This window comes from Brachionichthys hirsutus, unplaced genomic scaffold (assembly GCF_040956055.1).
Source record: "Brachionichthys hirsutus isolate HB-005 unplaced genomic scaffold, CSIRO-AGI_Bhir_v1 contig_492, whole genome shotgun sequence".
NCBI lineage: Eukaryota > Metazoa > Chordata > Actinopteri > Lophiiformes > Brachionichthyidae > Brachionichthys > Brachionichthys hirsutus.
Genome location: NW_027180364.1, coordinates 68,121 through 84,337, shown reverse-complemented (window position 1 = coordinate 84,337; position 16,217 = coordinate 68,121). Strand labels below are relative to the sequence as shown.

Below are 16,217 nucleotides of genomic sequence, written 5' to 3'. Positions count from 1 at the left end.
GCGCACGTGGCTTCCCTCTCTTTAAAGACACGTGCAAGACAATACGACTTGTACAATACGAGTTTATTTTGGTCCCTTGAATGCATCATGGAAGATCTGGCGTCAGTACGACGTAAGAAGAATCCGGGTGCACGATGACAGCTCACGACGGTGACGACAGTTCCAGAAAATAAGCGCACGGCATTTACCCCTGCCCCTCACGGATTGTGTTCCGTGTATTGTCTTCTGCTAATAATATTTTAAGTAGGTCTGATTGGCCCTGAGGGAAACGTATACATTTTATCTGTTTAAATTTATCTAACGTCTATTTATTACTTCTTTTTATTTTCCTGTGTACTTTTGTAAGGTACGTAAATATGTAAGGACCAACACAAAGCAAGACAATTTAGACAAACGGTTTATCTATTATGATGATTTAAGAAACACGTCTTTCCATTCCCGATTTGAGTACATTTGCAGTTCGAGTTATTTGAATGTGGACCTCTATTTTGAAGTCGGCTCCTTTTATTTCACTTGCATTTTATTACCACTTTAAATACAAAAAAATAAAAAATTGTAATTAAAGTAATTACCATAAGTAAAAGTTTGTAACGCAGCTCTGTATTTACTGGTAGATCTGTCAAGAACCTTTGAATTTTGGACCTGAATTTTTTTTTTTTTTTTAATAGCTGTACATCTCCCTCTAGTGTTGAGTTCTAGACTAAATTGGTTTTAACTAAATCCAGTTTGCGCGTCTTCACTGAGATGAACTCATGGATTAAACCACAGAACTAATAATACACATTCTCGTATATCTTCCAGTGTTTTCACATGTTATGACGTCTGTATGGAGCTACAGTAGACATAGTAAATGGGAGCATGACACCAACATACAAGAAACTTTTTATTGATGTGGTATCAATACAATCAAGTACGGTAGATTTTGTATATCAGACAAAAAGTGTGCATTTTATACCCAAATTCTATTGCATAGTGTCACGTAATAGCTTTTTATAACAAAAATCCTAAGTTGATACATTACACAGACACAAAATACAAGTTCACAAATTATTCTTCACAAACAAATCTAGAATGCTAACTATGTGTTGTAAATGCTCGGAAGTTATCAATGCTGTTAAATATCATTTATACGTTCTAGGCTTCGGTGGTCGGTCGGTTTTGGCATCCCTATTAAATTATCATAAATGTATAAATACATCTTTATTAATTTCATGTGCAAATGGGAATGGCCATTTGTATTCATTGAAATAAAATAAACAAATATCCCTTAAGAACCGAAGCAAGACTTAAAAAACAAAACACATTTTTAAAAAAGAAAAACACCTCCAACCGATTCATGGTTGATGCATGAATCCTTCTGACGCTTGTTAAATGAGTTACACTCAGGGAACGTCTGCAAGCAAGTCACATTGTCTGAAAACATTAGCACAGCAAGCTGGCCAGATGTGTCACACATCACTGTTTCATTTGTCTAAAAAATAGAAGACTGGAGGGGAAAAAAGGCAACATACAGTACAGAACGAGCCTTGGTCTGGCTTTTAGACACATAACAATAACGATACATTGAAATGATAAGTGTTATTTGACAGAAAGGGCAACGTCAAGTGCATTGTTTGAATTACATGATGGCAAAATACTGATTAGGCACCGCTTTTCGAGAGCAACTTGGAGCGTTTACTGTTAATGCGTAGTGACAGAATAAGGAAGATGATTGAGAGAAAACGATCACAAATCCATTAAACAGCATACAGCTCAAGTTCAAGATTCGGCTCAACGCCCCTATAACTGACAAATCATCAAGTTGTATGGTAATCTTAAATATTGACTGAGTCAAGGCATGTTTAGGCTCAGGGCTGGTACCGTAATAAAAGCATATCATCAATATGTCCAAACATCTCTGCTGTAACTGCAACCATTTATAAAAAGGTCTTACACACTTCACTAGAATGTCCAACACAACAATTATTGCACACCATTATTCCACTCATTGGACCGATGCACTATTGTCACCTCAAAAACTAATAGTGTTAACCAGTCATGTATGCCTACTTCAAATTTATTCTTTTCTCATTTGAATTTTTTTTCAATTTCAGTCTTCTTTTCACCCTTTTTTGTTAAATTATTACATTCATTTTTAACTTATGCTGTAATTCATTCACATCGTTGCAAAGGCGCAATTATGAGGCTGTGTGAATCTGTGTGCGTGAAAAACCCAAAGGAAAGTTGAAGTCAGATTTCTCGTGGAACATTGACAGGTTTGTGAGTTCTTCCTAAGGTTTTTTAAGTTCACCTAGTTTGTTATTATCTTTGCTGAAGCGATCACGTTCTGGATGACAGGGGAACTACACACACACACACACACAGTGACACAAATGTACAACAACAAGAACAGTCAAACACATGCATACACACAGAGAATGTTTCTACCTCAAACATCAGAAATGAGTTTATACACAGCGCCAGCCTCTGCCTTACATCTCACACAGAAATTTGTCAGGGATTTTCCTAATGTTACATAACCTATATTTCACAACCTGTGGGCCTCAGTCAGTCCCTTTCCTCAGTTATGGAGTGAATGCAGATTGATTCTCATTTCAAACTGTTTACTTTGACGTAACAAACATCTTGTCCTTGAAGTCATGGCGTTCCATAATGCTAAACGATAATCCAGCTATTTGTAAGACAACATTTAAGGAATTAACAGAACGCTCTCATTTTCTGTGCAACTGGTCACATACATACATGGCTGGGACTGAAGTACTAAATGAAGCATCAGCATGCTGTAGTTGCAGTTGGAATATAAATGAAATACTGATTTCTTAATAGGTAGTATACCACTAGAAAGTAGTGATGTTATGATCAGAGCATCCTAAAAGGATGCCCATTGCAAATAGGGAAAATCAAATCAATACAAGGAAATGGGCCATTGATTTTGCTATGGTTGTGTCATAATTGTCCATTTTCCAGCTGTTCATAATATCTATTCTATGGCATGTAAACATTGGCAATTAGTATCATCCTGAAAGATAGAAAAGTAATTTTCTCTGTCTATTTAAAAATGGAGTAACCGCTGGGAGAACATATTTATTCTAGAACTGCATTACATGAGGCTTGCACCAAATAACCATCAAAATATATATACTGTATCTCGCTTGAAAGAAATAGACAGTTTTTATCCTATGAATGATTTTCTTTCAACATAGTAACTGTTTGGAGTACCAAACTTATCAAACAAAAACATGTAAAAAGTACTATCATTTTAGCACCAAATTCTTTGTTTTTCTATTGTTTGTCTATGTTCTATGTTGTTTTGTCACTCTTTATATTGGTATTGCCATTAACGGATTAAATAAGAACATGAGATAAATGTGACTGCAGCCAGGGGAACCAGTCACCCCACGGGGCCTGGTGATGTAATTCCTATGATGTCATAGCATGAAGGCAGGACGTGCAGTCACATGGGAAAGCCTGTTACGAGCACTTTACAAAGTAAGGCACTTAATAGTCTGAATCCAGTAAACAACAACAATGACAGCAAAGATGAAATGGAACAAGTAACAATAAAATGATGACAATATTACAATTAAAATAATAGAAGCAAAAACACCAACATAAAATACAACTCAAAATACACATTTGAAGGACATTGAAATAAAGAGCCCAGCATGAAATATCTTCACCTGCCTTCAGAAACGTTCCATATTTCATTCACAAAGTTTTTTTTGTGTGTGTGTCTTTTTGTTTTTTCAGCTGACGATGTTGATGGTGAGATGGATGAAGTTGATGGCTGTAATATTGAGAACGCTATGGGTTAGCTGTTTCTATTATGGCTGCAAATATTTTAGGTTTAGGGATGCTCTGAGGTGCCAATACAAGAACACGTTGGAATAAAAATACAGCGTTATGTGGGACAGAGCAGGAATCCTGAGAAGGAGGAGTGGATGTATTCGGTAGAATAGAGGCCATTTGCCTGATCCGAGGGCATTTGGACCCATACTTGATCGCCTTCCTTTAGCTCTAGGACAGCACTCCCGGATGCCTGGTCCATGTAGCCTTTCTTGTATTCATCGTAGGTGTAAGTGGCTGGTACATTGTTCTTGTACAGTGCCACCCACAAGCTAGTTCCCTTCACGTGCATGTGATATGCAAAGTAGTAGACACCAGATAAAGGAGCAGTGAACATACCGGTAGCAGAGCTGTAGGCATTTTGCCCATTGTATAGGGTCCTGTCAAATTTGATTGGCATGGCAGAGGGAGGAAAAGGTGTGGTGAGAATGGCTGTGAAGGCTGGTGCTACTGAAGCAGACAGTGGACCTTGACTGTATGCCGGTCCCTTTCTGTCCCCTGGTACTTCATCCCCTTCCAACTGCAAATCTGCTTGGCCAGCAACAACAGTCTGGCCATTTCCTGGAGGACCAGGGGGCCCTGGAAGCCCAGGGGCCCCGGGGTTACCATTAAGTCCAGCAGAGCCTGTTTTTCCAGGTGGACCTTGGGGGCCTATCGCTCCTTTCTCTCCCAACTTACCCAGTCCTGGAGGTCCTGTAAGTCCAGGCTCACCCTTTGTGCCAGGGGCACCTTGTGGCCCCATGGGACCCATGGGACCCTGAAGACCAGGAATGCCTGACTGCCCCCTGGAGCCTGGATTCCCTATAAATCCTGTCTCACCTTTAGGCCCTGAAGGACCTGTTGGCCCAGAATTCCCTGGTAGGCCAATATGCCCTGCCTCACCTTTTGGTCCAGGTTTTCCAATAGAACCGTTGGGTCCCGGCATGCCTTTTTCTCCGGAAATACCAGGTTTTCCAAAAGGTCCACTTGGACCTTGGTCACCTCTGATGCCAGGCAGTCCTGGAGGGCCCTGGGGTCCCAACTCTCCCTTCTGTCCTGGCATCCCATGTTTTCCTGGGAGCCCCATTGGCCCTTGAAGTCCTGGAGGTCCAGCTTGTCCATCAAGGCCTTGTTCCCCAATTGGACCCACCATTCCTTGATCGCCTTTGTAACCTGGATGGCCAGGTAATCCACCATTGCCCCTTTCTCCTTTTGGCCCACTCAATCCAGGTTTTCCAAAGCCAGGGGTCCCAGGAAATCCAGGAGAACCCCGTGACCCTGCTTCACCTTTCGGCCCTAGTTGGCCTTGGATTCCTGGAAATCCATCTTGCCCAGGTTTCCCTATCCCAACAGGTCCTGGCAGACCTTGTAGGCCTGGAGGCCCAGGCTCTCCTGGTTCACCTAAATCTCCGGTGAGTCCTTGGTCACCTTTAAAACCATGCAGTCCAGGCAAACCTTTTAGTCCTGGTTTGCCAATACCTGGAAGACCGGGTGCTCCTGGACTGCCTTTTAGCCCTGGAGGACCCCGAATACCTGTAGGCCCTGGTTTACCATTCCCATTCTCACCCTTAAACCCACGATCACCTGGTAGACCGGCACCACCCTTTATTCCAGGTTCACCCCGAGTTCCAGGAGGGCCTCTGACGCCTGGAAGGCCAGGTTTTCCATTCAGAGACAATCCAGCTGGGCCAGGGAGACCAGGTTGCCCTGGAGGCCCTCTGGGACCTGGTTCACCACGTGGGCCAACTTCACCATTAAACCCTGGTATCCCCTTTGGCCCAATCTTTCCTGGGAGACCTGGAAGTCCAGGCTTACCAATTCCTGGAAAACCAGAAGGACCCTGAAGGCCTGGCTGCCCATTGAGACCTGGCTTGCCCAGTCCAGGTTTTCCTTGAAGGCCTGGTGGCCCAGGGGGACCTCTTGGACCAGGTTTGCCTTGTGGTCCTGGCTCCCCCTTCACCTCCATCATGGGTGGCATATCTAGAAAAAGAGACAATGATGATATTGATTATTGTATACAAAACAAAACAGATAAATAAGGCTATAATGTATGTTAGACTTTGACACCATTCAGACAGAAAACATATGTCTCGTATAGTGCCTTTAAAATTATATTTTTTATAGTGTCATTTTTTATAGTGTAACACAGTGAAAAGTAATGTCATAAACTGCTGCATTAATCTTTGCTGGCAGAATGATGCAGGGTGAGCAGAAACAAAGACTAGGTTGCAAAATCAATCACCACCAGCCAGTTTCAGGCCATTTGTGGGGCCACTTCCTCTACTTAGTCTTAGAGGTACCTCGCCTATGTATTACTATTCTTAGTATGCCAGATTGATCCTGACTATGTGCTATGGGGGGGAGGCGTCCCGCCTCGAGACTGCTGCTGATACCGAGACGTTTAACTGATATTCAGAGTGAGCTGGTTCTCACTTGGTTGATCTTTTAAATGTACTCATTTAGGGGTATCTGCACTCCATGTAGGTAGGCAGACCTTGCCTCATTTAGGCAGACCCAAGTGGTGCGCTGTGGGTTTAATTCCCACTCTTTCTCCCAGTCACATGTGGTGAGGTTGATGGCTGGTGAGGCACTGACTTCATCACAATCAGATGTACAAATTTATAATGGGTTGATAAAAATCTCATAGCATTCTTTTTTTTTTTTCCCCATACCCTGTTTATATAGTTCCCCAGATCCCAGACTGGGGGACTTTCATAGCATTCTTTACACATACAAACTGTGACATACAGAGAGACAGCAATACGGCCTCACTGTATAGCATCGGTGATGAGGCACAATTGGCTGGTGCTTCACCACATGTCTCTTCTCAGTATTTGACAAATTAATGTGAAAATGCAGTGATTTTAAGTGAAAAATAATGTAAAAACATTGAAGTTAGATGGAAAATAACTTTTTAGCACAAATTACTGAATAAATATAACTAATGTATTTTTTCACGTGGTCCACAACTGTACTGAAGATTCATGAATCTGTCACGTAATTATTTGGAAACTTTTCCAGAAATGATGTCAATGTGATTACCTTTAATGATGCTAACAAACATGTCTGTCAATCCTTTTGTTACGTTATAAATGATGCATCAAAAATCAGTCTCATTGGCGATGCAATGTGACGACATGACCACTGAGTGGCAGCAGAGGCATTGTATTAATGTGAGCCTTTGCAAGTCACTTTGAATCCCGGTCATGATGTGTACTTCTGTCAAACATCATGCTGTAATGAAATTATTATTATTATTATTATTTTTATTCTATCTACACTAAACATTGTTTAGTGTTTGACTGTTTGGTTACACAATGGGGCTGACCACACAGCAGGTCTTTAGGCCTAGTCTAATAGAGCCCACTGATGACCCACTAATTACTGCTGGACCTACAGGGTGGGAAACACATCCACAGGGTTGTTTACTGGTCAGTGTATATTTATATTTTGTGAACAAAATTAGCCCTCGGGACAATGATTCCTGGCCTGAGTTGTTAAACTGTGTGAAGAAAATTTGAGAAGCCCTTTCTGGTTCTTGACAACAATATCATCTAAAACTACAAAATATGGTGTTTAGTGTCTTATTTACTTCTTTAAAAAAACAAGTTAGTGTAAAGAATGCATCATTTGAAACAGGTGGAACAAAGATCAAAACAGACACATCGAGGTATTTCAAAGAGTATCTTCTGTGTTAATTTGCAGTTTCCCCATGTTTAAAATGGCCTTCTCTGGTACATTGTGTGATCTGTTATAAGTGACTCTTAGCAGTGTCTACATTGTTCTATTGGACTGTTGCTGAAGCGTAAGGGAACCTGTCAACCTCATGCAAGGTAGAAAAAAAACGGAGCAAAAGATACACATACTACACCCCCATAAATAACTCACCAACATAATGGCCCTTGCCCTCTCTGAACGGGGGTCCAATAGGTCCTTTCATCATGGGCTGCATGTATTTCATGTGGGTCATGGGGGGGTAGCCTCCCGCAAGAGCTTGCGTCCCCAGCATCAGTAGCACACAGACAGGAGCCGACAGCATGGTCACCGGATTCACAGATTTCACACACAAATAACTGTAGACACACAAAAAACAAAGATGCTAATTATTTACATGCAAAAAAAAAAAATCAGCAACATCATCATTATCATGAACAAGAATACAACAGCAAAAGAAAAAGAGGAAATCATAGCCAGAGTGATGTATAAAACCACTCTGGTCTAAATATGAGGCTTTGTCGTTGTGTTCAGAGCATCTCAGCATACAACAACCCGTAACACTGTCTGGAGACGGATATGGTCACCCGAGAATGATCCTGCACACTTTATATATCCAAACATGGAAGGCAAACATATATACCGGTAAGCATAACTTGAAAGCACATTGCTTGCGTACACTCCAGCTCTCCGTGGCTTCTATGCAGGTTTGGCTGGATTGACCTCCCAGAAACTGTGACTGACAGATCTGTTGACTTTAGCTTAATTCAGGAAGGAATGACTACAACACCGTCGGTTAAATATTTTCGCAGGCGTGGTCATGTGACTGCGAACCCCTGGACGACAGACAGCATGCTTGCGTGTCGTAAGTGAGAAACCCAAAGTGACCAGGAATAGCTTTTATACGATGTGTGTAAAGCGACTTGAACAAGTCTCACGCGTGAGCTATTTCTGGACTCTCCAGACTGTCAGGAGTTACAACTGTGATAATGTCGGTCGTAAAAATGCAATCTCAGCCTCAACCTGCTTTTATTTGAAAGCCAAAATGGCCACAATCGTAAAAGACACTGCAAATGACTCACATAATTAGCTTTTGTGCAGTATTTTGTGCAGTATTAATACTGCACAAAAGCTAATTATGTGAGTCATATATATTTTCTCCTAGTTTCTATAATACATTTGATGGTTTCCAACAAAGTACAGCAGTTAAAGAAAACCTTGGTGGACATTTTCTACTTTAAAATGTTCACAATTCCAGTTAATTAAATACTGCAAATAATCAAGAGTTGTCTGGGAGTTCACTGCAGTTGACATTTTTCACAGACACTTGGGGGGGGGGGGGAAGGTACGTTCATTGCCACCATGTGTGCGGTTCAGGTCTGCTTCACAGCTTTGCTTTTGCAGTCGTCTGCGATTGTTTAGCAACCACATAGCAAGGCAATCAAATTCTTGTTTGAGAGCCATCCACCAGAACGTTTCTCCAGGTTCCTGAGGTAGTTTTTAAGTCATTAGGATTCGTCAAAGGTGTGTGTGTTTGTCTGCTGTGTGTGTGTGTGTGTGCCTGTTTATAGTGGGGTGTGTGTTTGCCTTTGCCAGAAAGAATAAATGGCTGCGTCTAAAATGTTCATGTCAAAATTGAATTTATGAAAAACGAAGGAATGAAAGACAAAGATCTTAAGAGAAATAAACAGGAGAACGAGAGCGCAGCACTGGAAGGGCATTGTTTGGTCGTTGGCTGACTTGTTGGCTGCCTGGAAGGTTTTCGTTCGTCTGGTATGGAGGCCTGCGGTTTTGGTGCAAATGTAATTTAGCAGGCGGCTCTGGATGCCCACCATTCTGCAGGCGTCAAAGTCTGTGAAGACCCAGAGTAGCGCGCTCAAACACAGATGCTGCACATGAACCGGGGGGGGGGTGTCAGACACAGATGGGTTTGCAAATCACCACAATCTGTTCATCAAATGTTTCTGTTGAAGAGTTCAGAAGGCATTATTATAAAAAAATATCTCCCGATGGTCAAATTGATCCACGTCTGGATCGGGACTCATGTCTGCCCTGGAACACGAGAACACCCAGATTTCCAACTGAAATCTCCCATGTTACAATAACTGAAAGTTGACCAAGCATAAGATTGCAGCACAAACACTAATGAATTAACGAATAATTTCAATTTATTCGCTAAGACAGATAGTAAGATAAGGGCTGTCTCACTATGCTGTGAATCAAAAAAGAATCCATTCAACCTGAATAACATTTGATTTGCAAGTATTAAAATGTTATTTAAAAAACATCGAAGACATCTAAGCAACTTTACAATAAACCATGTTCATATTTTTCAGTCTTAACGGGGATCTGGATTGGGAGCCCTCTGAATCCTCGAGCTTCTATGGGCATGTGTCCATTCCGTTGCCTTTTCAGACAGCGATTCATGTCGACATCAAACACATGGACACATGTTGGTGTGGACACATACTGAACACAGACAGGCCCACCTTTCCGTAAAGAGCTCACTTCATAGATCAGTCTCCAAACCCACCTGGTGGTCCGAGTCGCGGGCGGATTGGATGCCATTTTAACAGAAGTGAAATGTTAATCTGCGAAGGCTCTGGGGCTGCCAAAGCAGACTCAGCAGCCACCCGGCTCAAACTGCATGACACAGACACCACAAAGAACTGCAAGCCAAGCACACAAATCCCAAACGCCTCCGTCGAGCCACTAATGAAGCCAACAGTCCAGGAGAGGTGAAGCTGAAGGTGCTCAGCCTCCACTTCCCTTAAGCAGTAAATGTGTGGATCCAGACTACAAGGCATTTCCTTAACCTTGTGTCAAAGAGAAATTATAGGTGTACAAAGTGTGAGGATACTGTGTCGTGGGGGGGGGGGGCTTATGTGGTGAACATTAGAGCCGTTTCATGATTGAAGGGATCATCGCCCGAACATCATGTTGCACCAACAACGAAAGTCCAGAGTTAGCTTGGTTACAACCATAGTTTTGTATAGCGCTGCACTTCATTTCCGACCACATGCTTTTGCTGATTCATCCAATTCCTGCTAACCTGAGGCAGAACCATAACTATTCCGACTATTACCGTGAAGCCACATGACTGTTCGGCTGTAATGAAACCGCACCGATCGGCCGTCACTGAACCTTCTTCCTGTAAAGTCAGTAAGAGCATTTTCCAACCTTCCCTTTTATGGTAAGAGAGAATTTGGAGGACTAGTAGAAGAAGAAAGACGTAAAAGAAAATAAGAATAGAGGTACAAACTAAAACTGAAGCACAGTCACAGATCTGTGCTTTATTATTCAATCTGCCTTCTAGACACATCAGTATTGGCAGATTTGCCTGCAAAAAAAAAGAAAAAAGGTAGTCACCTGCACATATTGAGCAACTGGCACAAACAGACTGAAACATTATGCAACATGCTGGTGGCCTGAACCACGCAGCTCCCAGTGCATCTGATGCTGTGTGTGTGTGTGTGTGTGTGCAAGAGAGAGAGAGAGAGAGAGGAAATTGAAAGTGGTGGTTTATGTAGAGAATTTAAAATGAAGCAATCCGTCCTTCAACCTGAGTGACACTCGGGATGTCATGCTTTTCCGCCAGGCGTTCTATTTGTGCAGCGGTCACAGCGCTTAATACCAGCGGTGGGGGGGGATCACAAGCTGTTATGAGAACGTGTGGGTGTGGGTGTGTGTCTGTGTGTGTGTGTGTGTGTGTGTGTGTGTGTATGTGTGTGTGACCACACGCGATGAGACATTCACATCGGTTTATTCAGTTATCATCACCTGGTGTATTGAATTAGTGTGGGGTTTTTTTTTGTCCCTACTTCTCATCAAAATAAAAGAACCCATAATCTCTCAAAAAGCATTTCCAGTATATTTCATTTCCAAATGAACTATCATAGATCATGAAAATGTTATTCTAAAGCACCCGCGAGCTCTAAGCTGTTTGTGTTTCCCCTGCGCTGAATAAGTACGCATACTTCACATACAAATACACGGTGCGTTTCAGTATTTCAACAAAAAATGTCCCATCCTTTTTTTCAAATGGGCTTTTAAACAACATCACCAGAAGTATATGGACGACTTTCCTAATCGAAGATGTTAATTGTTTGGCAGTTTTAAACCATTTGTTTTCATGAATCATTATTATGACACGCTTTGGTTGATTGATTATTGTCTCTACAGTAACATAAGTGCTCATTGCACATTTCTCAAGCCCGAGGCAGAGCATTAAGATGACCTGCATTATCTGGCCAAATCAAAAAATGTATTCAATTTACTGTTCTATGAGATCAAAAAACAACAAATCCAAATATTTTAGAAGTTGGAGAATCGTCTCACCTTTGAGCTCTAACTAAAACACGCACTGACATTTTTCACACTATTGAGGGCATGTGTCACCATAACAACAGTCAAAACGAACAAAGTCGGGGCCATTAAAATATTTTTGTTGTCTGGTAAAGAAACATGTGACTGGCATCAAACTGATCACTGACCTCAACCCCGATCCATCCATCCAGTGATCAAACCCACAACTGCTCCTGAAATCGAACAGGAGTAATTCTGATTTTCCATGCAGTTTATATTACTTTTAACGGAGGTCAGACAGAGGGTTTTCATTCCTCTGGTGACTTCATTCGGTAGAACACATTTAATACCACTGACTCTTATCTAAGTGCAGAAGCAGACTGCACTTAGAAAAAAAGAAAAAGTGGAGAGGTAATGCGTTGTGCATAAATTGTATGTGCGTATTGACAAAGCCAAAAATGTGAGTCGAATTATTCCCAGAATAGTTAGGACCTCACACGCCAACCTTGTGGGTTTTAATTAAGGAAACTTAATTGCCCTTCAGTGGGGAAACAGGAGCTTTTTCAGTTGGTGAAAAGGCATAACTTGCATTCAGTTAGTGGATCGGGTATCCCTCTGCTCTTTCCATTCATGCTCTACCGCCTTATGATTGAGTCAAATATTCCAGCAAAAGAAAGAGGAAGGGAGATTCTGCAAAGCGTCCAGATGAACACCTGAGCTGGGATCAGACGGAGGACGTCTCTGGGTGGATCGCTACAGCTTCTGGGCTGACCTGTCGGTGCATCAAAACTCAATATGAACGACCAATGAAGCAATCGAGTAAAAAAAAACTAAACAAAAAACACTCATGGTGTGCAGTCCTCCTTCAGCTCTCCAGAGCAATGCATGTTCTGCTTCCCACTGTAGCCAGGAAGGCTGCTGAAACACACACCAGCACTCTGAAAAACTGGCCTAATCATATGAGAACTAAGCAATTAATGCTGCGCTGGAGATGTTTGGGCTCTATTGATTTATTTCTGCATTGTAAGAACCATAAAGGGAATTGTGTGAAGGCGGCCTCAGTTCAGAGGGAGAACGTCAAGGACACCCAGTAAAATAATCTTCTGTAAATCAGAATTATTACTCTCAACCTTGTAGGTCCAAACTGGTAAACTCAGCTCTTTTCTCTCCCTCTCTTATTCCGCGAACTCTCTCCCACTTAAGCCTCTCGTTGCGGGTGTGAATACTTTTACTGTATCCTGACCAAGCGAGGCCTGCTCCAAGCCTGTAAGGCCACCAATAATTCCTTACACTGAAATCTGTCTTCTATTTAATTTACTTTAAGAGCAAATGTCTGGTAGAACTGAAATTAGAAAATGGGAGCCAAAAACAAAAAAGACTGTGTGATGACAACAATGACAGCGAGAAGAACCGGCATCTAGCTTTCTCAGCCTCTCGGTATTCCGGTGAAAGAGTCCTTCTCCTCTCACGTTGTTTACCTCTGCTGGTTTTCCCTCCATCTAGATCACCGATGCCAGCTCCTCTCCTCCGCCAAAGGAAAACAATCTATCGTTTAAACCCTTCCTTGATGTCGCGGTCTGTAGAAGGGTCCAAATTAAAATGTAAATCTAACATGTTGTTCTGTCCAGCTGTTACTACATAATGTGTGTCTTCAAATGTTTAACTATTACATCCCAAAATTAAATGAAGTTTTTTTTTTTTTACTCAAAATAAAGAGGGCTATTAATTTGATCCTGACACTGAAAGTGTTCGGTTTGCTTTTACAGTATAATAAAGAGACCTTCAGAGACTGAAACAACATGATAGTTCACTCAGAAATGAGAACAGCAGCTTCTAAATCTGGGCAAAGACTAAGATTTCGAGCCTGTTTTTGACTCGGTTGTTACGTCACATGAGTCATTTCAGGTTTCAGTTGCACAAAGTGGTTTGAGTGGTGCCTGAAAGGACTCCACGCTAACACCAAACTGCATTATCATTTGTCTTTATGCACAAGATGCCGAGAGTAAATGTTTGGTTAGACAAACAACTTGTGGTTTTTTTTGCAAGATGTAGCAAAAAAACCCAATTAGTTAATATAGAAGTTAACATAAAGTTCACGGCTAGAAGCAACTGTACGGCATAAAAGTGGGACAGAAGAGGGAGAGAAAGGGAGAAAAGTAATCAGAGAATATTTAACTATATTCACTTTGTCAAATCTACAAATCAATTTGCTCATATTTTCCAGGCCGCCCGTGAGTCCATATTTTGCCAGTGTCTTTTTTTTTTAAGAAAGCCATTTCAGAACACATGGTGTCACGGTGCCTCGCCAGCGTAAGGACCCTCTGCGAGCACACGAGCCTCCACTTCTCGTTTCCAGCTGGAAAGCTTGCGTTCAATCCAATCTGTATAGAAGAATGCCAACAGACCGACTTGTCAGCGGGGACTGATGGAGCTGCTTTAGCAGTCGCACCATGAGCCGATGATCAAATCACACGGCGTGAGGACATGAATCATGAGACTTGGCTTCACATTGCAGACACTCAGCTCACACAGCATGATGGAGGTAAACAGCATTGATTAAACTGTACCTGTGCTTACCCTAATATACGCCTGCAATTATGTTTCATCTCAAACTGAGTGATTTATGTCTGCATTTTACACAATCCTGATTCATATTAAGGCCTGGTACTTTCTGAAGGCCCCGGTCATTTGGTTGCATGGCTAACAACACGGATCCTCTTACATACACATTTATTAAGCTTATTTTCCACTTTAAATACAACACCATGATAATGGCAATTTTGTTCAGTAGCAAAACTCGCAATTGTGCAAAACGCTACAGGGCTCGGTTGTGGATACTGGTCTGCTTAACGTCTTGCATTTTGGTGCCATGTGTCTAAACGTATCCAAGTTGTCGTTACCTTGTTCCCCTGAACTGGATGGGTGGCTTTTGCCAGAATGAGGCCTCTGGAATGCGCAGTAGACGTACATGTCAGGCAGCGCACAGAAAGCTGAGAGAAATAAGATGCAGAAAAAGAGCTCAAACCAAACCACCGCATGAATTAATCATAATTTTCTTCATAAAGACCTTTGCAGTGAGCTGCACTTTGCTTTTCATGTGTATTTGTGAAAATATTTACGGTGACAGTTCATCCAAAGGCAAAGTTTGCTGTGGCGAGAATTCAAGGCCATGCGGAGAATGCACGGGCTTATTTGCGATTCAGTTCTCTGAAGGTGAGAAATGCTCTGGGGCAGTGAAATAAGTTAACTAAACCCAGAACAATTGCACGCCATCACTTGTTCCATTCTCAGACCTGGAAAAAGTCCCAAGCTGCACATAGCTAGGCCTAATAATCCAGGAGGGAAAAGCCCAGATAAATCCTTTCGTAGTCTGCTTCTATCAAAGGATTCCACAGTTTGACACTGCATGAAAACACGGCGCTGATAGAAGATCACATTCTCAAACCACCGGTGGCAATGGAGGGAGATGGAAACTTGGGTCAAGGCTTGGGGAGAAGAGGAAGAAAAGGAGGAAAGCGCCTATGACCGTAACCAAAATTGAAGCAACAGAAGGGGAGGAGAAAGCAAGAAGCCATGAAGGAGACATGAATTCATTACGTCAGGCCGAGAAGAATCGGGGAGATGGAAGAGAGAAATGAAAGGGAGCAGGGAGTAAAAGCTCGAGCTCTTGATCCCCCCCGTTGACCCATTTCAGATGTGTACCCGTCAATCATCTCGCACACGCCTTCCGCTGGCAGCTGAGAAAGTTTTACACATACATGCACGTCTTGCGCGCACGCTAACACACACAGATCAGTTGGCAGCAAAACAGAGCGGGAGGCCTATATCTCTGTCCAAATGGAGAGCATGGGGAGAAGATGTCGCGAGGCAGAAGGGAGATTATGATTTAATAAGGGGCAGGAAATCTTGGTCAAATCCCCCACTGGAGGAGCTGAAAGGCCTCTGTGCTTGAGGCTCCTGGACGACAGACTGACTGGTCTCCATCTGAATGGGCTTCTCTGGCACCGGCACCGGGGGAGACAACCCCCAAAAAAGTAGACCATCATAGATGATGAGAGGGACAAACGCGAGCATACCATGGGTTTATGTTGCATTCCGGAATTAAAGGTGATTGCTAAAGCTCCAGACGATATATCCTTTGGTATATCACAAGCATGTTTGCAGATGAAGCTAAATTCCCATTCATAGCGTAATCCTCCAAGTCCATCCAATCAGGTTTCCTTGTCAGCTTTAGTTTTTTGTCTGTGCATTATATTTTACTTCAGTTCCAATCCTTATTCTAAACATGACACTTATTTTAAGACATTTAAAGTATTTTCAACCCTGCATGCTATGCCTACTACCTTTTAATTTCTTTGGACACCATTGCTGTT

General features: G+C 42.2%; 1 protein-coding gene across 1 annotated transcript; it reads right to left on the bottom strand.

Annotated features, from left to right (window-relative positions):
- Positions 1-3,901: 3,901 nt before the first annotated feature.
- Positions 3,902-7,867, bottom strand: LOC137914103 (collagen alpha-2(VIII) chain-like). Its single transcript, XM_068757720.1, has 2 exons — positions 7,714-7,867; positions 3,902-5,805 (listed from the first exon to the last, which is right to left on the bottom strand). The coding sequence occupies exons 1-2, from the start codon at positions 7,862-7,864 to the stop codon at positions 3,902-3,904; spliced, it is 2,055 nt and encodes a 684-aa protein (XP_068613821.1). The 5' UTR covers positions 7,865-7,867.
- Between the last annotated feature and the right edge of the window lie 8,350 nt (positions 7,868-16,217).

Bases quoted from the DNA above. Each gene is read 5' to 3' on its own strand.
- LOC137914103 (XM_068757720.1), bottom strand. From the start codon at position 7,864: ATGCTGTCGGCTCCTGTCTGTGTGCTACTGATGCTGGGGACGCAAGCT. The intron at 5,806-7,713 runs GTGAGTTATTTA...CTCTTTTTCTAG, and splicing joins GGGCAAGGGCCATTATGTTG to ATATGCCACCCATGATGGAG.